The sequence below is a fragment of the Populus nigra genome, chromosome 8 (genome assembly GCF_951802175.1).
Source record: "Populus nigra chromosome 8, ddPopNigr1.1, whole genome shotgun sequence".
Classification (NCBI taxonomy): Eukaryota; Viridiplantae; Streptophyta; class Magnoliopsida; order Malpighiales; family Salicaceae; genus Populus; species Populus nigra.
The window spans coordinates 16,084,022-16,108,302 of NC_084859.1; the positions used below are offsets into that span (position 1 = coordinate 16,084,022).

The window sequence follows — 24,281 nt, forward strand, 5'->3', positions numbered from 1 at the left end:
GCTACTCAAGAAATACTGCAGCTGCTTCAGGGAAAAAGAAATCACTGATAATTATAACTGTTGCTGTGTTTGTCGAAGTGGGAATTCCATGTATTCTTGCTAAATCTCCTGGCTGTCGGTGCACATGTTAATTTCCCTTTGCCGATAACTGTCGAAGTCAAGGCACAATACTCACCTAGCCTCCTAGGGGCACATTTAGAATAAAATATTGGTGTTATTTCTCTAGTTAATTGATTGCCAATAATAAAAAAAATTAAAAAAAGAGGATAGAAAAGGACGGCCAAGGAGAGAAGAAATACTCTCCTATGCAAAATATATCACTGATTTTTATTTTTATGATTAAGATTCATTGACCAGTCTCAAAAGGGTTGTTTTTGAGTCATAACAGGTTTGATAACATGATAAATATTATTTTCAAAATATTTTTTATTTAAAAATATATTACAATAATAATTTTTTAATTTTTTTAAATTTATTTTTGATATTAACATATCTAAATGAAAAAAAAATTAAAAAATTTAATTTGAAATAACAAAAAAAAAATTCTTTAAATTTTAATAAAAAATAGGTTTAATTTCAATTTCAAACAGGCACCTAGTGACATGACCATTTGCATGCTCTACACCAACACCATTTATGTTTATAATTTCCTTGATAAGGTGCCATTGACCTACTGGCTTGTGAGCAAAAAAAATCATAACCAAATCGGAGGAATCTTGTTAAAAAAGAAATTTAATTTTGATGTATGAATTATGATAGTAACCAGTGGAAGGACGGGGTAGTTATAGTGATGCAGCGGCCACTACTTGTTTTTCACTTCATATTGATTTTCGTCCTAAATTTGAAAACACTGAAACAACCAAATGGTTGATATGAGGCTAGTTCCTGCAAAAAAACACCTAAGCTAACAGCAGATAAAATATATCATTTTCTCTAAAACAATAATCTCTCTATCATCTTTTGTTTTTAGTTGAAAGTAAGTCAAGAGACTTCATATAGTGTGATGCCCTTTACTTCGTTTTTATTGTTTTTCAGTGCCTGGCTATACATCAGAAATAGTGAGTGGATTCGGGATTGAATTTCCAGTTCCAGATTAATTAACAGCAAGGAAGACCAGGTTACCTCGCTGTCTCATTCTCTTTATGGTTTATGTTTTCTGTAATCCCTCCCGTCCTCTTTTCTGTTATTTTCCAACAATTTTTTTGAAAAAACCCGATGTTTGAAGCTGTATTTTTTTTCTTTCTGATAGAGAACATAAAGAACTTGAACTTACCTCTGTGATTATACCTGCTAAGTACTAGTGTTGTTAGGAACAGTAGGATTCTGTGAATGTCTCCTTTTTTAAAGATGACAGGTATCAATATCTAACTGGCAATATCAAAATTGTGAGTTTTGGATTCTCTGACACGGCTTCAGTTCTTTGTCATGTGTTTTATCTCAAGTTTTCTGATTTTAGAATCTCTTGAGTCCACTTTCTGTTCTCTGATAATTGGTTTGCAAGCTCAAACAGGAAAGAGGTGGTAGAAAACAAAGTTTTGAAGCTTTCAGTCAGACGCTTTAGCTTCAGAATCATAGTCCTCAACTCAACTAAGCTATGTTCATCAGTTGATGAAGAATTTTGTTTGCACAGATTCCAGGAGATCATTTAATCTCAGATTCTGAATTGTTGGTTTCTCCATTTGAGTGCCAGATAATCATTAGCTGGAAATATGTTTTTTGTGACTTAATTTCTATCTTTGTAACTATATGTGTACTACACTCTTGTTTAAGAGTCGAGGGCAGGTAGTAGTAGTACTATGGTGGTGGTATTTTCGTGAAATAATTAGAGGCAGGTATGTCTTAAATATTGATGTGGTTTTTGATTAATTTGGCAGCTAAAAAGAGCCAGGTTTCATTGTCATGGATAATAGCAAGACCTCATCCTCTTCAGTAAATGGTCCTCAAGAACCTTCTAATCATGATGAACTTTTCATGCAGCAGAGCTTGCTCTTTTCTGATACTCTCAAGGTACACTCGATCTTATAAAATCCTCTCATTAGTGGAGCCATGTTGCAGATCATGATTATGTTTCTTTAGCTACAGAAAAGTCCAACGGTTACTAGAAATTCAGAGATGATTGTAGAGGTAAATTACCTTAATTTTGATAGTGAAGTTGTTTTCTTTGATTAGGACTTGAAGAACCTTAGGAAGCAGTTATACTCAGCAGCCGATTATTTTGAATTAGCTTACTACAAAGAGGACCAAAAACAAATGTGAGTCAGTTTTACAGTCCCTTTTGTAAATGCCATGATTGTGACATGGTATGCTAATTACCCCCCTCCCCCGGCCACCGGCTTTGTCTCAACGCAGAGTGGTTGAGATCTTGAAAGATTATGCCATCAAAGCTTTGGTCAGTACTGTTGACCACTTGGGTTCTGTAGCATACAAAGTCAACAAATTTTTAGATCAAGAGATTGGTGAAGTTTCAGAAATGGAGCTTCGTTTCTTTTGCACCGAACAGGTATCCTCCCTTCCGCCTTTCCCTTAGCCCTTCACCATACATTCTTGAATACAAGATTCATTTTCAGGTTTTTTTAGGACGGTGCTGAAACATTATCCCAACATGCTCGTGAAATCATTTATTATGAAATTATTTTGCCTTTCTGGGACAATTCACTTGTCTACAAAGGAATTTTAATCATGTCAGACTGTCTAAGACTTCAATACCTGACCTTTTTCTGTGGCATGGCCCAGAGACTGGAAGCATGCCAAGAATATATCAACCAAGGTGGCCTTTCACAACAGTCATTGGCAATAAAAACTCCAAAGCACCAAAAGCGGTACATTTTTCCAGGCAAATATTTTACCTCTCCTATTTTCCTTTTGCATTTTTTCTCTACATTTCCAATATTTCAAGATGTTTGTGACACTGAAATTTGCTGTTCAGTTGATGAGGAGAACATGGATGCACATAGCCATACTAAATCAAAGTATCACAGTAGAAGCTTTAGTACTGAACACAACTTGCTTGATTTAAAAAATGGTATGCTACTTCCTCTCCTGATGTGCTTGAAATAAATCAGTCAAACACCAGATTTTTATGATCCAGAAAACCTCTTTCAAACTCATTATTTCTTTATGTGATTGTTGTGCCAAGCTGTTCAAGCAACAATCAAAGGAGCTCCTTCTTCCTTGAGGTAATCTTGATGATATATTTGTTATTACTATGATCATCTTGCCATCCCAGTTTCGCCACGACATAGGATTTCAATGTATAATTTTAATGCAGAGAAAGGCATTCTAAATCACAGTCTCCACAATTCTACTCAAGACAAGGAGCATTTACGATCACAAGGACTTCAACCAACAACAAACCTGGTTTGTGCGCATGAATTCTTTTTCTTATTATTTTTATCTAGACAAAGTTGCAGTACACACAGCAGAGACAGGTCAGGAGAGTATGACCCTTTTCTTATAATTTCTTCTCTCCGTTTTAATCAGAAAGAAGATCATCCTCTCCGCAACACTTTCCGCTCATACGTTCTGGATCTCTTCTCAAGGGACCAGTATCTTCAAATTATACTAATGCACGACGAAGGGTAAGCGCAACCATTACAAAGAATAAGGAATGACTAATGAGATTGGGCTGTCAAAAAAAAAAAATCATACACAACGAATAGTCGTGACTTGAAATTAACTTGTTAAAATGTTGCTGCTTAAACCCGAATTCTGGAACTGAAATAAACATAGTTCTTTCACTAATTAATTTCATTTATTTCAGTATCCATCTGAGCCTCGGAGATCAGTTTCGTTGTCCATGTATTCGGAAAGAGACAGGACAAAAGATAGCGATCAGCAATATTCTGGCAAGAGCAAACGCCTGTTTAAGGCCTTGCTCCGCATGCGCAAGTCTAGAAAGGAAGGCTCCCTGTATAAATATTTGGATGAGATTTGAAACAGCAAAACAAATGGAGATCATGCATGATAGGAAACAACAGACAGACTATCTGTACTCTCTGGTTGATAATTTGTACTCTCTCAGTTTTAAGATTCAGTTTCTTAATGTAGGAGATTTCAATATATGCCCCCTTATTCATAATTTAGATGCTATTATATGATTAATAATCATCACCAACAGAATGAGTATAACTTGTCTTTTTTTTTCTTTTTTGGTTGGGATAAATAACCTATGAGAGCCGAATTAGATCATTTACCCGCGGTGGGTAGATTCATTTTTTAAAAAATAAAAATGAAGGCATTGTTAATGTATTTTCATCGAGAAAAAGAATTTAATCCATTCGATATAATATAATTGACTACTCATTCAATATAATATAATTGACTTGATAAATTTAAAGATAATATAAATATTTAAAAATAAAAGGTATAGTTTAACAAAAAAAATTCAAGATGATATTTTTTTTATACTGACAAAATAACATAATGAATCAATCTAGAATGACATATAAATTTTACAACTCAGGTCATGAAATTTTGATAACCTCATAGAAAGTAAATCAAAAAAATATATTGAAGCCCAATTCTTAATTAACCCAATATTGAAAATTAAAATTAAAAAAAAACCTTAATCAATACAAATTAAAATGTCAAACCAGATTACGAGACTACAATAATCTAATAGAAAGTAGATCATAAGAAATTATAAAACTCAATTCTCAATCAATCTAATGTTAAAGGATGAAATTAAAGAAAAAAAGATCCTAGTCAACCTAATTTAACTCGCCAAACTCTTGATTCAAGTTATATGACTAAGATAACCTAATGGAAAGTAAACCAAAATAAATTATAATGATTGATTCTCAATCAATCCAAAAAATTGATGAAACTAAAAAAAATCAATTACAAAAAAAACCCAAAAAAAATCCCAAGTTGACCAGATTAATCCTCAAAACTCGTGATCAAGGTCATGAGATTGAGAAAACCTTATAGAAAACAAACCAAAATAAATTATGTAATTCAATCCCTAATAATCTAATATTAAAAGATAAAATTCAAAAATAATAATTCAAAATTCAAAACAATATTGTTCCATTGAGTAGTATTTTGTGATCAAGAGAACGATGATTTCCTCTCATTGACTAGCTATTGTTAATAATAATAAAAAAAACTACCATGTTTATTTCTTTCTTTTCTTTTTCCTTGCCCATAAAGAAAACAAAATCATAATAAACTATGATCTTTCTTTACATTAACAAGAACTAATTGGGGGAGAGAAAATTATACTTACACTCCTCGTAAGGTAGTGTTATAATGAGCAATTTTTTTTTTTATTTATATTGGTTATTGAGTTAGGCCTGATCCGTCCATAAAAAATAAGCTTGGTCCAAGTATTTAGAGGAGTTACTAAAAAAAATAACAACTTCCTCTACTTATATAGATAGGAACATAACTTATATGAAGATCTAAGTTTTCATTACTGAAAGAACATAATTCTTTTTTTTCTTTTCTTATCTTGACCCTCTGCATTAACTTGACAAGATTTACAAAAACGTTCGTACTGTGGAATATCACTTTGGTTCTACTAATTGAAGTGACACTGAAATAATTGATCCAAGAATAAAAAAGTAAATTCTAACAAATAAGTTTTCCTTTCCAATCTATAGTTTTTTTTTTCAAATTTCAAATTGGGTTTTTTCTTTTAACCTTTAATATTAGATTTATTAAAGATTACACTTCATAATTTATATTTAAAATTTATTTTTTAACTTCTAACATTGGATTTATTAATTATTAAGCTTCTTAATTTATTTTGATTTGTTTTTTATAGAATTATTCTAATCTCATGATCCAAAAAGACAGTTTTTATGGGTTACCCTAGTTAACTTAAGTTTTTTTAGGGTTCTTATTGTACTTATTTTTTTTAATTTCACCCGTTAACATTGAGTTAATTGGAAATTAAATTTCAATGTTTGTTTCGGTTTGCTTTCTATGAGATTATCCTAGATTTATAGCCCGAGCCATGAATTTAGTGAGTTAACCTGAGTTAACTTAGGTTTTTTTTTGTGTCCTTTTTTAATTGATTTTTTTTTCAATTTCATCCTTCAACATTAAAATTGATTAGTTATTGGACTTCATAATTTATTTTGATATGCTTTATATTAGGTTATCTTAGTCTCATGATCCAGATTTGACAGTTAACTCGGGTTGACTTAAGTTATTTTTTTATATCTTTTTTTAATTGATTTTTTTTCAATTTAATCTTTCAACATTGGGTTGATTGAGAATTAAGCTTCAAAATGTTTTTTTTTATTTGCTTACTATAAGGTTATCATAGTATCATGATCTGAGTTGTGAATTTTACGTATTAACTTAGGTTAACTCAAGTCAATTCAATATGTTGTTATTTTAATTTTTTTAAAAAAAATATCATCTTGAATTTTTTTAATCAAACTATGTTTTTTTTCCCGGCTGTCCATGTTATTTTTAGACTTATCAAGTTAATTAAGTCACATCAATTTAATCCTTATATAATTTTTTAATCAATTTAATTTAATTTTCGGCTGTCCATGTTGTTATTTTAATATATATTTTTTAAATGTCATCTTGAATTTTTTTTAATCAAATTATGTTTTTTTCCGGCTGTCCATGTTATTTTTAGACTTACCAAGTTAATTAAGTCACATCAATTTAATCTCTATATAATTTAATTTTTAAAAAAATTTAGCGATGCTTGAATATTTTTTTAACATTTAAAAAATTTGATCACCCATAACATATACAAATACTTTAGTTATATCTAACAATCAATATTTTATAAAAGAAAATTTCTTGAAAAGCTTGTTAGCTACAAATTAATTCGAGGAAATCTTTTCTGAGAATGGTTGATTAAACGAGTTTCATTGAAAGGTGTCTTTAGCTAAATACAACACCATCATCTTCCATCATGTTTACTTTAATGATCTTGTCTCGGTAATGACTTGGATAGTCTAAAATATACCTCTTATCACACAGTTTTTCATGGATCCTAATTTATAAAAATAATTATAAATTTTTTAGGGTTTGGTTAATGGGTGTCTTGAGAACAGTTATTAAGACTCATTTAATGTTATATTCAATTCATATGTTTTCCTTTTTTTTTTTATTGTAAACTCTTAAAAACATTACCATGTAAATAACAAGTATATAATGTATTTAATTAATATCATTAGTTTTATTATTTGATTATTTGGTTTTTAGTTCTTCTTAAATAATATTTAGTGTGTGTTTTTTCTTCGGATAAAAAAACACTTTAAAAAAACATTAAATTAATATTTTTAAAATATGTTTTTTTAAACATCCTTATATTAAAATCATCTAACAAAGTTTATAAAACATCCTAACTACATAACGAACAATGTCTTAATAAGTATTTTAAGGATGCTCGTTAGCTTTTTCCATTCAATAACGTATAAAGGATATTGAAATAATTATAAATTCACTTCTTAATTTATTTCATAATTTTTTTTATTATATAAAGATATATTCATTTGTAGTGGTGAAGTATATTTAAAGACGATAAGCTTTTTTATGGGTAGAGACAATTAAAAAAAACTGCAACATCTAGTTATTAAATAGATAACTTTAAAAAATGTCACTAGCTTGAGCAAATTTCCTAACGTGAAAAAGGAGAAATAAATAATTATTAATAATGAGTTTTTCATTGTACTACTAGAATATATTAATATGGAATGCTAAGGTAAAATTATCATTTTTCTTTTTAGTTGAAAAATTAGAAGCCTTTGTGTTGGGGTAATTTCATCTTTTCAATAACATATTAGTCATTAAAAAATTGTTAAAGAATATATTTGTCTTTTCAAAAAAAATTAAATAGTAAAATAAATTATTTACTTCCAAAATTAAAAAAATTTAGAATTGTTGACCAATAAATTTTTTGTGTTTTCTTTTCATAGAGTATAGTAAAAAAAACATTTGTGGCCTTAGAAAAAAAACAGAAAATAAGACATGTGTTTAGGGACATTTTTGTTTTTTCACACAAGTTTTTTGTTTAATCTTCAGACTCATAGGAGGTATTTTGGTATTTTTACGTTGAAAATTAATTTTTTATTCAAAAAAATTGCTGACGTGTGCTCATTATATACCAGCAAGTGAGTGGTGCCTCTCAATGGCCAAAACTACTCTTCCATTATGACCTCTTCTCCTGGTGTAACGTGTGATGGCGAATGACAGGTAGTTTGTCGCTGGTAACTCATTATTTTGTAGTTTTTTCAGCTTAAAATATATATGATATAAAGCCAAAACACTCAGGTTTAATTCATGTTTTATAGAGGGTAATCAAAGTTGATAGTGGAGGGAATTTCATCATTTTTTGTTCTTAAAATTCTCAATAAAATGGGGTTGAATTAAGAAGAGTGTTTTGAAGTTGGTTTTTCTATATTGTTTTGGATGTAATTCCTGAAGAAATTGAGACTTTTCTTTTACCCAATTTCTTAGTTTATTCTTTTCAATTTTAAGCTCTGTTTTTTATTTTTATTTTCCTCATGATTTAGATATTAGGTTAGGTCTTTGTAGAGAGATATTGAGCATGAATTCCTTTCAATTCGTAAAATCTTATTTAGAAATACACTTAAACAAGATGGTGTTATTGGTTTTTCTATATTGTTTGGACATAATTTTTGCAGAAATTTAGACCCTTCTTTTACCTAATTTTTTAGCTTATTCTCTTCAACTTTAAGCTTTATTTTTCCATTTTATTTTCCTCATCATTTAAAGCTTAATTTCGATCCTTGTAGAGAGATATTATGCACAAATTCTTTTCAATTCATTGGATCTTATTTAGAAATGCATCTAAACAAGATGGTGTTATTGGTTTTTCTACATTGTTTTGGATATAATACAAGCAGAAACTTAAACTATTGTTCTACCCAACTTTCAGCTTATTCTCTTTAACTTTAAGCTCCATTTTCCCTTTTATTTTTCTCATAATTTAGAGTTTAGGTTTGGTCTTTGTAAAGAGATATTGAGACTCTAGCTCCAGATTGAGGCCTAGTTGCGCTCGTATCCCTTGTCAATACAAGATAGTTCATTTTAATTATTAATTTCACTCATCTATATTCAATGTCCAATAACACAATTATGCTTGATTTATATAACAATGGCCCCAAACCAATGCACACCCTAAATTCTTATATTATCAAACATCTCATGCATTCCAATTAAGTATTGTTCCTTCATTAATTCACCTCAAACACTTATTCTTTTTCTACCACTACCTAAGCCGAAACTCTCTTCTTTCATCTATCTTTTAAATTTTTATTTCAACCACTGATTAATTTCATACAATAATTGCCTATAAGGTAAACCATCCTAATATCAATCCTAACTCATAAAACCCTATCCTTCCATAACATATAAACACTTAAATTTCTTCAATTTGAATAAAAAATGAAATCAAATAACAGGAAGGATACTTTACTTTCTTCTCTTTTTTTTTTATCTTTTTTTCAAAAGAGATTAAGAAAGATTTGCTAAAGGAAGCTTAACTCTTCTCTCATCTTACTCTCCCTAATTTTTCCTCTTCTTTACAAGAATCAAAACTGTCAAGAAAACTTGAATTCTTGTATTTGATCCCTTAATAATTTATCAAATCTAGCTCTCTTTAGTGATTTCTCTCAAGATTTATTAAAAAACTTCAAAACCCTCATTTCCTTTCTCTGGGGTTTACATGAAATTTCTATTTTACCCTCAATTTCATCTCACTACCAGTTAAATCGGTCAACCGATTTAGTGTAATTAAGCCAATCGATCAACTGGTTCAGGCATAATCTTATATATCAAATTTATTCTTTCTTTTTTTGTCTATATTTTATCAACCCCATACTACTTTTATTCATTATTCTAATTCAAATTAGTTTTTAAAATTTTAGAGGGTTTATAATTTGGTTTAACTATTTTTTAAAATTGTGATTAGTCTTTTAATGATTTTTATAATTTCATAATACTTCAAACTTCAAAGGATTATTATAATTTATCTTCAATTCTTTTTCTTTAATTTTAGATGAATCCATTGTATTTACATGATGTATTTATAAGGACGAAATTCATATATACTTAATAACCACAATAAACCTCAAAGATAAATAAATAAAAATGTATAAACTAAAAATAATGATCATGGTAAAATATTTCAACACGCATGCATTTATCTTTTAATTCTTACTGGAATGATTAACTTTCTGCTTTAAATATTTAAGTAGCCTTCATAATAATTTTTATGATTTATTAGTTTATATATTTTTTAATATATTTTATTAAGCATAAATATAATATTTTCATTCATCAGTGAATAAATTTCATGATTTTAAAAAATACCTAACACCTTCTTCTAATGTGTTAGAAATGAAATAATATTCCTATATTATATATAATGTCTTTATCGAAAGGAGAATAAAAGAAAAAAAATGAAAGATGAATACAGTGATGAAACATGTGCAATACTTATTTTTTCCCCTAAAAAAACAATTGGTTATTTATTTTCCTTTTCAAACAGTACCTTGCGTTCCAAATCAGCTAGCCCGAACTACACCAGAGCTCCCTGTATATAAAAAAATCCCGACTCAAAACAGAGGACATGGCATATTGATTTATGCGCTCAGTTTGTGTTTCAATAGCAAAAACGTGCTGCCTTTTTTGACGCTTTGAGGCCGCAATAAAGATCTGGGTTTTATTGAGCGGTAGTAAAGTTCTTGACTTGATCCATTCTCAGCTCGATAGGTGAGTTTTTTGGATTTTTTTGTTGATTTGCTCTACTAGTTTTTTTTTCTCATTTATGTTGATTTTTTAGCTTTTTGTTGACCATTCAATATTGGCTGAGTTCTGGGCTTGGTTTGTGGGATTCAATTTTTGTGTTTTTAGCTATTGAGAGAGTGCTTTTTTATGTTCTTCTGAGTATTATAACTAGTTAGGAACTGAAAAGTTAGTTTCTTTAATGGTTTCGGTTTTAAAGATTATATTTTTTTTCTTGGAAGAGTCCGTTATTGTAAAATTGAAGACTTTAAAGCAGACTGGTCTTGCCGGTTACGAAGATTCAAATTAGTGGGAATTTTGAATGGCAAATAATGCATGTATTATATGTTTAGAATGAAACTCAAAGGAATTGACGGGGCGCACAAGCGGTGAAGCATGTGGTTTAATCCGATACAATTCACATGCTCATTCAGTCACTGGAAAAAAAGTGCAAAGTTACTTTGAAATTTAAGCCATTTCTATGGAAAAGAAGTTTGCATGCTTCTGGCAGCGCTTTGATGCTGTAACTGAAACCCTGAAAATCTCTGTTTTTGATGATCTTAGGTGTTTCAATGCCCTTGTTGATTATTGTTTGGTTGTTTTTTTTTGTTTTGGATATTGGTGTTTATAGTAGAAATGGAAGATTTGTATATATTTTACATTACCTGGTGAGAGCATGTGTTATTATGTTGTCTTCAAGATTTTTGTTTGTGCTGTTTTGTTAAAAGGATAACGTTATTTCTTCTGTCATCTTGTTGTATCTTACTTTAATTCATAAGATTGAAATGAGATGCTGGGGTTTGTGGACATAGTGTTCCAAGTAGTTGTTGGATAGGGAGAGGTTTCACTGAGATTCGAACACCTTTCAGATGCCATATCGTTTTGAACTGTTATTTCCAGAAATCTCTTATTGAAGCAATCATTATGCTTTTGAACATGGAGCTGTAGAGAAACTGTGAAACATGTTCAATAGATGACCTTCTCAATAATTCCATGACAGTAAGCCCTTGCCTTTAACTTCAGGGGACCTGAAACTATAAGCTGTTGCGGGAGACTGGTGTCCTTTGCTTTTCAATCTCAGTGCCAATGTGGCAACCCAATTTGTAAGGACAGACAACCAAAGCTGTTTAGCAACCATGGGAGATGGCAATAATAGAAGCAGCAACAACAATGAGAAGCCAGAGTGGCTGCAACAGTACAATCTTATTGGCAAGATTGGTGAAGGAACTTATGGTCTTGTGTTCCTTGCAAAAACCAAGTCTCCTGCAAATCGTGGAAAGTCCATTGCCATCAAGAAATTCAAGCAGTCCAAGGATGGTGATGGTGTCTCTCCCACTGCCATCCGTGAAATCATGCTGCTTAGGGAAATTACTCATGAGAATGTTGTGAAGCTTGTGAATGTGCATATTAATCATACTGATATGTCACTGTATCTGGCTTTTGATTATGCTGAACATGACCTTTATGAAATCATCAGGCATCACAGAGACAAGGGTAACAATTTGATCCACCAATACACTGTTAAATCATTGCTCTGGCAGCTACTCAATGGACTGAACTATCTGCACAGTAACTGGATCATACATAGAGATCTAAAGCCATCAAATATCTTAGTTATGGGTGAGGGAGAGGAACATGGGGTTGTCAAAATTGCTGATTTTGGACTTGCAAGGATATATCAAGCTCCCTTGAAGGCATTGTCTGATAATGGTGTTGTGGTAACCATTTGGTATCGTGCACCTGAGTTGCTTCTTGGGGCTAAGCACTACACAAGTGCTATTGACATGTGGGCTGTTGGATGCATTTTTGCTGAACTTCTGACTTTGAAGCCACTTTTTCAAGGGGCAGAAGCCAAATCAGCATCAAATCCTTTCCAGCTTGATCAACTTGACAAGATATTTAAGGTCCTAGGCCATCCTACACTGGAAAAATGGCCAACACTTGCAAGCCTTCCACATTGGCAGAATGATGTGCACCGTATCCAAGAGCACAAGTATGAGAATACTGGGCTACATAGTGTTGTACCTCTCTCTCCAAAAGGTGCTCCATTTGACCTTCTTTCTAAGATGCTAGAATATGATCCTCAAAAGCGTATAACTGCTGCACAAGCTCTAGAGCACGATTATTTTCGAAGCGAACCTCTCCCTGGACGGAATGCCCTGGTACCCTCTCAACCTGGAGAGAAAGTCATCAATTATCCTACACGTCCAGTAGATACAAATACAGATTTTGAAGGAACGACTAGCCTTCAACCTCCACAGCCAGTATCATCTGGAAATGCAGTTTCTGGAGGCATACCAGGTGCTCATGGAGTTAACAACAGATCTGCACCACGACCAATGCCTATTGGCCTGCAGAGAATGCAAACTCAGGGCATGACGGCTTATAATCTCGCATCTCAGGCAGGGATGGGTGGTGGAATGAATCCTGGTAACATCCCTATGCCACGTGGTGTTGCCCAGCCCCATCAGCAGCATCAACTGAGAAGGAAAGACCCTCCAGGAACGGGGACTGGATACCCTCCCCAACAAAAATCAAGACGCTAATTAGCAAATGGCATCTAGACAGACTAACAATGAATCGTCTTCTTTTTTACATCTATGGAGCCCGACCTTGTCGCTGTGGATGAATGATCCTGTTGAGTGCATCCAAGACCACATCGAATTCAAGAAGGTTTTCCACTTGTCATGTATGGGACAATTATTGTAGGCTTTTTCCCGTCGTCTTTGCTTGAGGCAAGTAATAGCTTCATTGCATTTCTCTTCGGGAGATTCTGAGTTTACACGTCCAAGTTGCAAGATAATCTTGAGAGGGGCATGTTCTAAAGGAGAAAGCAGTAGTTGTATTGTAGCGATTGTATTGTGTTTGCTTTTAAAGCAGAACACACAAGTGTAGCATTGTTCAGTTCAAGACTACTAGCATCTCAGTCTTAAATGTGAATGTATTTCCACACGCGGTACAAGAGAGGTGATTCCCCTAGTTGATATCAAGATCTTACTAAAAGTCAATTTCTGAAAGCTTTTATTATATTAGCTATTCGTACAAGAAAACTTCTTGTTGATACGCATGAAGTTACATGCGCGTGTGTAGACGCGCACAGAGAAAGCCATATCAGGATAACCGTTGTTTCTGTCTCTCAAATACTTGACCGCCGGAGCAAAGGCATTTCTTTTCTCGAATGCATGTTCTAGATATGTCCATGTAACCCGTTATGGGTTTGATTTGTTTTGGTCATCTACCTCATGATTGACTTCTATTATCTTTTTCCACGTTTCCCCTGTTATGTTGATCTGCTTATTTTGCTCCCCACTTGACCAAAAATAAACGAAGTCTGTCTCTTCACGAGTATGAAGAGAAACAGAGAAAGCTCGGGAAGGATTTTTCGAGCACAAATTTACTCCTCTGCAGATAGTTTAGGCCATTAAAGACTTTGATTATGTCCGTTCCAGCCCATTAGCAGCTCATCTCACTTACTTTAAATGCGAGTAAATGATATCTGTCAATGCCATGACTAATCTTCGGCCATCCTGAGAACCATTAGGCTTTCAGGCAATGTTACTAATTTGAAGCTCTATCCAATTGCAGTGAAAGCACAATATAACCCCGTGAATTTTCCATCAAAATATGTTGACCCTCTGAGATTACTGGAACGAGGTTACTGGAATATAGTTTAGATGTTATATAATACTATCACTTTCTTTAATTGTTGAACAGCTTTCTAAAGGATTCTTCATATTCTATTAATTAGTTTAGTTGGGGAGCATAACTAGCCTAGACCATTAAGCCAGGTTTTAGCTAAATTATTTTTATAATGGTGTATATACCATGTTGCTTGTTGACCCTCGAGTATTGGAATACAGATGACATCAAATACTTCTGTATAATTATCAATAGGTTTTCCAACATATCTTATTGCGTGTGATACGTTGTTAGTTCGATAAAATATATATATATATATATATATATATATATATATATAAATATACAGAAGATGTTGTTACTGTGTTTTTAAGTAGAGAAAAAAAACATAATCTATATGGGGATAAAAAAAAATATTCAATTAAAAAAATAAAATAAAAAAACTCGAGTGAACTTAATTAACCCATAAAACTTGCGATCAAGGTCATAAGACTGCAATAACTCAATATAAAGCAAATCAAAATAAATTATGAAGTTCAATACTCAATAAATCCAATATTAGAGAATAAATTAAAAAAAAAACTAAGTTTAAAATTTAAAAAAACTCTAAAAGATTTCGAGGATAAAGTGAAAAAAAACCATGATATTTTCAAGTTCATTGCTATAATGAATTGTAAAAACCGCTTGATATTAAAAAAATATATGTTTAAGTATTAAAATCAACTCAAAAAGAAAAGAAAAGGTAAAATAATCAATTCAACCTTCTAATAATAATATTTTGATATTAAAAATAATTTTTAAACAGTAAAAAACAGTCACGAGTTTTTTATTTTTTATTTGAAATTCTCAATTCTTAAAACAGTTAAATTTAATAGGGATTGAATTTAAAATTGTTACGAATGAATTTGCTAACTTGTGGCGACGCGTCCAACCTTCTACCTTGTATAGTGATAAGTTTCTGTATCATTGGATTTATCCTAATAGGAGCAATCTCATAGTGCGATGAGTGTCAGACAAATTCAGTTACGACAATCTTTTTTATTTTATTTTATTTTATTTTATTCTCTCTTCTTCTTAATCTCTGGGTCATTTGAATAAACTGTCTGCGTTACCACTTGTAGAATGCATGTAACGCAAGAGCTCGGAGCTCAACTTTCGGCCAGTTATGAAGTACAGAAATTTAGATTTTAAATAATAAAATTAACCCGTTTAAAAGGATTAAAAAAAAAAGACCTTTCAAGGAGATTTGGAACACAAAATCCACCACCATTCGCTCGCCAAGGAATCTAGATCCCATCTCGTGGATAGATTCCTTGGGCGGTAGTAATTATGTTTTTGAAAATTAAAGCTTCTTCCTGACGACAATCGATAATGGTGCTTTGTTAGAAGAGAAATTAAAAAACTCATGAGTGGGGAAACTGCAAAGTTTGGTGGTCGTGTATTTGATATATACTGTACAACAAAATATTAATTACATATGTTTAAGAAAATAATTATCATTTTATCTTAAATTTATGGGAGAGTCTCCCTTCCTTTAATCCAACATGAGACCACAAACAAAATACTTTTCAAGAGGGAAAAGGGTTTTTCTTCTGTTTTATACTCTCTCTTTTTTTTTTTTTTTGTTTAAGGTGAGTGTCTGAATTAGTTGCACGCACCTCAACTAATCTTACGGGCCCTAAAATTAACGCCCATGAGTTGAGAATGTGGTCCACTTTCATGTACTTTTTTCCCTTATTTATGCTCCTCAGACACTCCAAATTAAGGGCTTATTCAATATTGTCATTGTCTCCAGACCAGAAAAATATGCAAACAGATGCAAGTGGGAGTGGTGGGCTCAACATTTGCCCACTGAGGATTTGTAAATTTGCTGTCATTCACACAGAAACGCATCAATATTATACCACACAATGCTTTTTGCTTCTTTTTCTCTCCTTTCTGCAACGCCAAGGATACGTTAATCATTCTTGATGATTAAGTTCAGGCAAATATTAACTCGCCTCTTGTTGACCAATTAGATGCCGTGAATGTGCTGGCTTTATGGACCTTCATGATTGCTACTTATGAATGATTATGCCTTAATGATCTTCTTTATAATTAATTAAGGTTTAACTCTCTTGGCTGAGATTACCGGTGGAGGGACGGAGGTGGCCCTCACCGGGCCGGGCCAGTAAACACCTTGCTCGTGTCATCTCATGCGGAAAAAACATGGGTGGCCATCTCGAAATGCTACATGCAGAATTGATTGGTGTGGAAACCCCCACGTGGAAACTTGAAGAACCTTCTCTGCAAGAACCACACGTTCCCCCATAATATTTCTGTACACATTATCGAGGGCAACAGCCATACAGCAGCCGTACAGCCCTGCAGAATCAAATTTCAAAAGGGATACGTTTTACGTTCAGTGATTGAGATGTTTTTCAAGCTAATTGAGTGTCGGGACTCGGCTGGCTATCATGAAATTAAAAAATATTATTTTTATATATTTTTAGCATATTAATATAAAAAATAATTTTTTAAAATATAAAACATACATTATTTTAATATAATTATATAAAAAAAACTTTAAACAATCACTAATATCTCATTCTCAAACATCAAAATGCATCTCATTCCTAGAGATTCATGGGAGAGCAAGAAATTAAGAGAAAGAAGAAAGAAATCAATCCATGAATGGATGACAGGGGAAGAAGAGGAAAAGAAAAAAAAAAAACTAGAGAGATATTAATTAGATACGCATCTAGCCTGTCTGCTTAGCTCCTATCCAACATTTGAAGCTCCGAGGCTTCCAAGGCTGGAACTTGATAAGATCGTTAATGGCGGCCCCATCATGTCCATGCAACTCGTTCCCATCGACTCTATCCAAATAAACAGCTTGCTCTAATTTTAGTTCTGGACTTCTTATTGCTCTACTCAAAAACTTCGGAACACCCAACATATTTTTGTAATATTTTTCTTGTATTTGCTATTGAAAGGTATTTATTTTTCTTGCAAAATACCTAATAATAAACTCCCTTCATATTATTTATAAAACTAATCAGGATTAAATATTATATTCTTAACCTTTTTTTATTTTTTGGAATGTTTCTTAGACTTCGGAATACACAATATATAAGGGTTAGCCCTCCTCTATTACATGATATATAGCTAAACAGAATATTTGGGTTGTATTTACTTTCAATTTTTTTTGCTTCCTTCTCTAGTTTCCTCATTTATTATAAAGAGATTTTTCTATGAAGATTTGAGAAAATACTTTTATTAAATAAAAAATAGAAAACAAGACCCTTATTTAGCTTAAATTAAAAATATTAAAAGAAATAATCATAAAATGTTAGAAGCTAAACCAAACAAAACTCGTATTTTTATGGTGAAGCATTTGAAAAACAGTCATTTTGATGCTTTTTTAATTTTTTTAGAGAAACAAGAAATTAGAAAATAACACAACAACAAAAAAATACTAATTTTGTCCTAAATTAGTAACACATTATCTTTAATTTCATGTTTTGTTAAAAACATTTGAAAAAAGGGAAAACTGTATGCAAGTAAACACAACCTTAAATACTCATTGTAAGTTTGATGTAAATGGAGGGAGATAAAGTATAAAAAATAGATATGAACTATTTATGTAACCCACGCTATGCAGCGGGGAACAATATTAATTTTTTAGTAAAAAAAATAAAAACTGGTTGTGTTCTTAATTTTTTAAGAAAAAAATTATAAATACTATATACATATCTAATTAAATAAATTGTTAATTTGCACCCTGTTATGGGTTGTAAATTTTTTATTAAAAAAATGAGAATGCATGTTTTTTTAACATTTTATTTGTTAAAAAATCATAATCATAATTTGCATGTATTTAATTAAATCAACCAAAAACCACCTGCAAACAAAATAAATTGGATTACTAATTTGACCTATTTTATTATTGGCAAACACTTATATTGATGAAATTATATAAAATAATAAGATAATTGTCCGGTAAAAATAAAATACAGATAAGCTTGTTATCAAAAGCCAATATTTTCATCTAATATAAATATATTTTTTATTGTAAAGTTTATCTTTTACTTATCGTGAAAATAAAATTAATTTATATAAAAAGAATAATGAAAGATGAAATTATGCCTACCACGTTCAAAATACAACAAAATTAGAATCTGATGCCGGCATCATTTCAATTAATTAGATTAACCATGGCTGATAGGGTCAAATGGATACGAATGCGGCGACTTGGATGGTTTTGGTGTGGTTAGTAGGGTGAATTGGAGAATCGTCGTTCCATATATTATGTTCCATTTCCTAAGCAACTAGCAAGAAGCACAATTGATGGATTCCTTGGAATCACACACACAACCATTATCCTGCAAAAAAAAAAAAATTGTCTTTTGACCCCACTTCCTCTCTCTCTCTCTCTCTCTCTCTCCCCCAGACGAAGAAAATGGAAAATACATCATCATCCATGAGATATCTTCCCCTGACACAACAACAAAGACATGGTAAAATCATTGTTTCTTTGAATATAATCTACTCACAATCTTAAGAAACGAAACAAAACAAAAATGCAAAAACCAATAGAAGGTCGAGGAGTAGGAGGAGGTGGAGGTGAGCCAGAAGGAATGAAGTCAATGGAGGTGGATCTTGATCTCGATAACTCTTGGCCTTTAGATCAGATCTCTTTCATGTCCTCAAACCCCATGTCTCCTTTTCTTATTTCTACTTCTACTGAACAGCCTTGTTCTCCTCTTTGGGCTTTCTCTGATGCCGTTGATGATAGACTTGCTGCTACTGCTTCTGGTCAGGCTTCCCCTGCTTTCGCTGCTGCTGCCGCCCCCCGCTTGTCTGATTATCCTATCTTACTCACATGTTAGTCACGTGTTTTGCTTACTTTTCTTTTCTTTCCTTTTTTTTTTTGCTTGAACTTTGGTGTTTTGTACGTGAATGAATGAAGAGTATTAAATGCTAAAGTTGCTTTCTTTGGCTGAGAAGAGGTGAAAAAGTTGTAATTTTAGCTTTCTTTTGGTGGGTTTTGTGTAGAAATGATTTGACTTTTTCCTCTTACTTTCTCAGATTGAAAAGTTTGTGACTCTGTGTGTGGTAGTGAATGTGGAGAGAGAGAGAGAGAGAGAGAGAGAGAGAGTTGATATTGGGTTTTCTTTTCTGTGTTCAAGTTTTATTGCCTTTCTTTTGATCATGTTTGGTGCTTTTGATTGGTTAATTTGAGCTTTTTTGATGTGATCATGTAGTATTTATTTTGTTTTGCTGACTGTATTGAGGGATTGAAAACTCATTGGTGTTTGAATTTGATTAGAATTTTCTCAAGGCAATCTCTATCACAGAAATTGGAACTCTGGGAACATGATTCTACAAAAGCCAACACTTACAGCAATAGAAATGAAACATAAACATGATCTCCAGTGTTTTGGAAGATGAGAAAGCCAAAAACTAAGAAGAACAAAAAAGTGATGCCATTAATTTGTTTCTGTTTTGATGGCCTTAATTTTGTCTTCCCTCAGATGGATAAGTATTAGTTAATACCCAAACTCAGTATTGTCTTCAATTTGGAGACTTCATTCAAGTTTAGTGTTCTTTTCACTATCTTTTTGATAAAATTTCTATCCTTCAAAGTTTGTGATCACACTGAGGATTTTGCGAGTCCTATGATCTATGCTTAGTGGTTATTTTTTAAAAAAATTTTAATAACAGTAATTTTGATATCAAACTATCAAAATAATTTAATAATATAAAAAAATTAAATTTTTTCAAAAAAAAACAACTCAAATTTTTATGAAACGCTGTCTGGGCTGGGTTCTTAAACGGCAAGTAGACTGCTCTTGCTCTTTCACCAGTTAACTGCATCATTTAGTTTTTTGCAGTTTATCTTCTCTATATAGTACTACAACTCATTAAGCACTATCAGGATGGTAATCATTTGTTTGTTTTTTCTTTTCTAACTTGGAAATTTGCTTAATGCAGGTAATCCAAATTTGATAACCGAAAGCCAAGGGGAAAATGATGATAACAGTAAACTTCCTTCTCCATTTTTGGGATTGTTGCCTATTGACAACCCAGATGGGTATTGTATGATTAAAGAGAGAATGACACAGGCCCTAAGATATTTCAAAGAATCAACTGAACAACATGTTCTAGCTCAGGTTTGGGCACCTGTGAAGAATGGGGGTCAACATGTATTGACAACTTCAGGGCAACCCTTTGTTCTGGACCCTCATAGTAATGGACTTCATCAGTATAGGATGGTCTCTCTCATGTACATGTTCTCTGTGGACGGCGAGAGTGACAGAGAGCTTGGGCTTCCTGGCCGTGTTTTCAGACAAAAATCTCCAGAATGGACTCCAAATGTTCAGTATTACTCCAGCAAGGAGTATTCACGGCTTGATCATGCTCTGCGCTACAATGTCCGAGGAACATTGGCTTTGCCGGTCTTTGAACCTTCCGGACAGTCTTGTGTTGGTGTTCTTGAGCTCATTATGAATTCACAGAAGATCAACTATGCACCTGAGGTTGATAAAGTGTGCAAGGCACTTCAGGTTGGGTTTCATTTCCTCTCGATATGCACATTAATCACAATGTTATTTCCTTTCCTAATTGAGCTTGGTGCTCTCCTTTAATTTTTAATTGGATTTTCTTTGGAAAACTTGGATATATGATTGGCAAATAATACATATTGAGATTCCCCAGTCACATAATTTCAGTTATTCTGCAGGCAGTAAATTTAAAAAGTTCAGAGATATTGGATCCTCCAAGCATACAGGTGAGCTGTAACGTTATATTTTATGTAAAATTTGGTATTGTTGGGAGAACAACCAGATAAAACTTGTGCTCTTCTTTCATTTCTTGCCCCTCTATTCTCACAGACGTATAATTGGCACTGCTTTTAAACCAGATTTGTAATGAAGGTCGCCAAAATGCGCTGTCTGAAATCTTGGAGATATTGACAATGGTGTGTGAAACTCATAAATTGCCCTTGGCTCAGACATGGGTTCCATGCATACATCGTAGTGTCTTAACGTATGGTGGTGGTCTGAAGAAGAGTTGTACCAGCTTTGATGGCAATTGCAATGGCCAAGTCTGTATGTCCACTACTGATGTGGCATTCTATGTAGTGGATGCTCACATGTGGGGTTTTCGGGAGGCCTGTCTTGAGCATCACTTACAAAAGGGTCAGGGTGTTGCTGGGAGGGCGTTTTTGTCCCAGAACTCATGCTTCTGCCCAGATATCACCCAGTTCTGCAAGACTGAGTATCCTCTAGTACATTATGCACGCATGTTTGGATTAACCAGCTGTTTTGCAATCTTCTTGCGGAGCAGTTATACTGGAGATGATGATTATATTCTTGAATTTTTTCTGCCCCCTAGCATCACAGACAGTCACGAACAGAAGACATTTTTAGGCTCCATATTGGCAACAATGAAGCAGGATTTCCAGAGTCTCAAGGTTGCTTCAGGGATGGACCTTGAAGAGGAAGGATTTGTAGAGATGATTGAAGCCACTACTAATGGGAGACTTGAATGCATTCAGATACCCCAACCTGCAAAATCTCCCCCTGGTGATAATATGTTGCCAAATGAAGGACACATTGAGCAAATTGATTCAGAAAAGAACAAGTTAATGTTTGACTTGGATGTCATAAAAAATGGAGGCAGTGCTGTTCAAGCTGACAGAAGACAAACTCCTCCATCTCATCCAGAGAAGAAAGATACAAGAAAGCCAACAGAGAGGAAACGCGGAAAGGCAGAGAAAACAATTAGTCTAGAGGTTCTCCAACAATATTTTGCTGGAAGTCTGAAAGATGCTGCAAAGAGACTTGGTGGTATGATTACACACTTAAAAATTGTTACTTGCAGTTTTCTCTTGTCATTGCAAAGATGCTGATTTCTTTCTTTATAAACGCTGGTTAATGTTGTGATATAGGATGTTATAAATGTATTTTTCTTAGACAATTTCTTGTGTCACACTTTACAGTTTGCCCTACTACAATGAAGCGCATTTGCAGGCAGCATGGGATCTCCCGCTGGCCATCTCGCAAGATCAACAAGGTTAATCGTTCCCTGTCTAAGCTAAAGTGGGTAATTGAATCAGTCCAAGGCACTGAAGGAACATTTGATTTAACTCCTCTTACTACAAGTCCACTTCATGTTGCTGATGGCACCGTCTCTTGGCCTTCCAATTTGAATGGGAGCAATCAACAGACCTCACCAAACTCTAAACCCCCTGAATATCATGGCAACAGGAATGGATCACCTATCTGTAGAAAACCAGGAAGTGATGGGCAGGCTGGTTTTGAAGATCAATTGCTAGGATATAGAATATTGAGTCAAGAGAAACTCACTGTGCAAAACAGGTTTTCACCAGAGTTAGGTCGAGGCTCAAACAGATCCAAAAAAAGGAGTGGCTCAAGGGATGGGAGTGCAGGGACTCCTACTTCTCATGACTCATGCCAAGGTAGCCCAGAAAATGAAAGTGCACCTGTAAAGGACCCATCTGTTTCTCCTGTCCATGAGCGATGTATTAAAGCTGGGGGGTCACCTGAACTGGCTCTTCAACAAACCAAGGAACAAAATCTGTCAACTGCATACTCAATACCTGATGCTCTTGTTGCAACAGAAGCCCATGCACCGTTTGGTGGAATGCTAATAGAGGATGCGGGGAGCTCGAAAGATTTGAGAAACCTTTGTCCTGCTGTGGCAGATGCTATTGTGGATGAACGAGTTCCAGAATCTAGTTGGACAGATCCTCCATGTTTCAACATGCTTCCCACACAAATGTTTGCTGCTCCTTTGCATGCAATTCCGCAGGCAACACCTAGGCAAGAAATGAAGAGTGTAACCATAAAGGCAACATACAGGGAAGACGTAATAAGGTTTCGAATTTCTCTGAGTTCTGGGATTGTGGAGTTGAAAGAGGAAGTGGCCAAGAGGCTGAAGTTGGAGGTGGGTACTTTTGACATCAAGTATCTGGATGATGATCAAGAGTGGGTTCTGATAGCATGTGATGCTGACTTGCTGGAGTGCATGGATGTTTCAAGGTCATCAAGCAGTAATATAATCAGGCTCTCAGTTCATGATGCAAATGCCAATCTTGGGAGCTCCTGTGAGAGCACTGGGGAGTTATGATTAGGCCATCTCTGTAAATATGGAAAGTTTTGAGCACAATTATTAGATTACTAGGCAAACGAAGCTGTAGAATTTTGGTTCAGAGAAGTTGACTGGATTGTAAGAAATTTTCCTTCGAGTTATAGAGATCCACTTCTTTAGATTTATATACTGCCACGGTGACTGGAATGACTATATTCGATTACATGTATCCCTTCCATGCCGAGGGTTCTCATATATATTAAGAACGTATTTGGTAGTATGGTTGTTGGTGTTTTTTAAATAACTTTTCATATTAAAATGTATGTAAATGATGTTTTTTTATTTTTTAAAAATTATTTTTCACATCAATATATCAAAACAATTCAAAAAATATAAATCATATTAATTTTTAATAAAAAAAAATTTAAATTTTTTAAAAACAGTCACAACTGTATTTCCAAACGCTGCCTACAAGCATAGTTTATTTCTTTCAAAGAGTTCGGTGGAAGACCCAAACATTTCCAAGCCAATAGGTTGCTTAGTGAAAGACTGCTGGAACCATTCATGGTGTGCTGATATCTATGGATCATAACTAGACAAGTCACATCATTATTAAATAAATTAAGTGATAAATAAATTGAATTTATATTTTATTTTACCTTTATCATCAAGAAATTAAAGGTTAAAATTATATTATCGTAGTTTTATGATATAGTAATAATTATCTTCAACATCATTACAATATAAAAAGTTAAAAATAACTAGGCCAAGGCACAAACCATGTCGATTTTCAGAGATGATATGTGTTATCTATGGAATTTATC

The 24,281-nt window shown here is 33.1% G+C and overlaps 3 protein-coding genes across 5 annotated transcripts; all 3 read left to right on the top strand.

Moving 5' to 3' along the window:
• Window positions 1-632: 632 nt before the first annotated feature.
• LOC133700949 (protein ABIL2-like) lies at window positions 633-4,059 on the top strand. Of its 2 annotated transcripts, XM_062124692.1 has the most exons (11): window positions 633-1,117; window positions 1,511-1,782; window positions 1,875-2,007; window positions 2,170-2,252; window positions 2,350-2,500; window positions 2,734-2,833; window positions 2,927-3,022; window positions 3,137-3,176; window positions 3,269-3,357; window positions 3,481-3,578; window positions 3,761-4,059. In XM_062124692.1, the coding sequence occupies exons 3-11, from the start codon at window positions 1,900-1,902 to the stop codon at window positions 3,932-3,934; spliced, it is 939 nt and encodes a 312-aa protein (XP_061980676.1). In that variant the 5' UTR covers window positions 633-1,117; window positions 1,511-1,782; window positions 1,875-1,899; the 3' UTR covers window positions 3,935-4,059. The 2 variants fall into 2 exon arrangements, with proteins under 2 accessions (XP_061980676.1, XP_061980674.1); XM_062124690.1 differs by lacking the exon at window positions 1,511-1,782 and having other exon boundaries at window positions 634-1,117.
• A 6,391-nt stretch (window positions 4,060-10,450) lies between these two features.
• LOC133700557 (cyclin-dependent kinase E-1-like) lies at window positions 10,451-13,730 on the top strand. Of its 2 annotated transcripts, none has more exons than XM_062124123.1 (2): window positions 10,451-10,710; window positions 11,723-13,730. In XM_062124123.1, the coding sequence occupies exon 2, from the start codon at window positions 11,859-11,861 to the stop codon at window positions 13,266-13,268; it is 1,410 nt and encodes a 469-aa protein (XP_061980107.1). In that variant the 5' UTR covers window positions 10,451-10,710; window positions 11,723-11,858; the 3' UTR covers window positions 13,269-13,730. The 2 variants fall into 2 exon arrangements, with proteins under 2 accessions (XP_061980107.1, XP_061980106.1); XM_062124122.1 differs by having other exon boundaries at window positions 10,452-10,710; window positions 11,746-13,730.
• Window positions 13,731-18,666: 4,936 nt separating this feature from the next.
• On the top strand, window positions 18,667-23,642 carry LOC133701779 (protein NLP6-like). Its single transcript, XM_062125866.1, has 5 exons — window positions 18,667-19,227; window positions 20,338-20,909; window positions 21,086-21,133; window positions 21,266-22,193; window positions 22,346-23,642. Exons 1-5 carry the CDS (start codon window positions 18,924-18,926, stop codon window positions 23,494-23,496), a joined length of 3,003 nt encoding a protein of 1,000 aa, XP_061981850.1. The 5' UTR covers window positions 18,667-18,923; the 3' UTR covers window positions 23,497-23,642.
• Window positions 23,643-24,281: the final 639 nt, after the last annotated feature.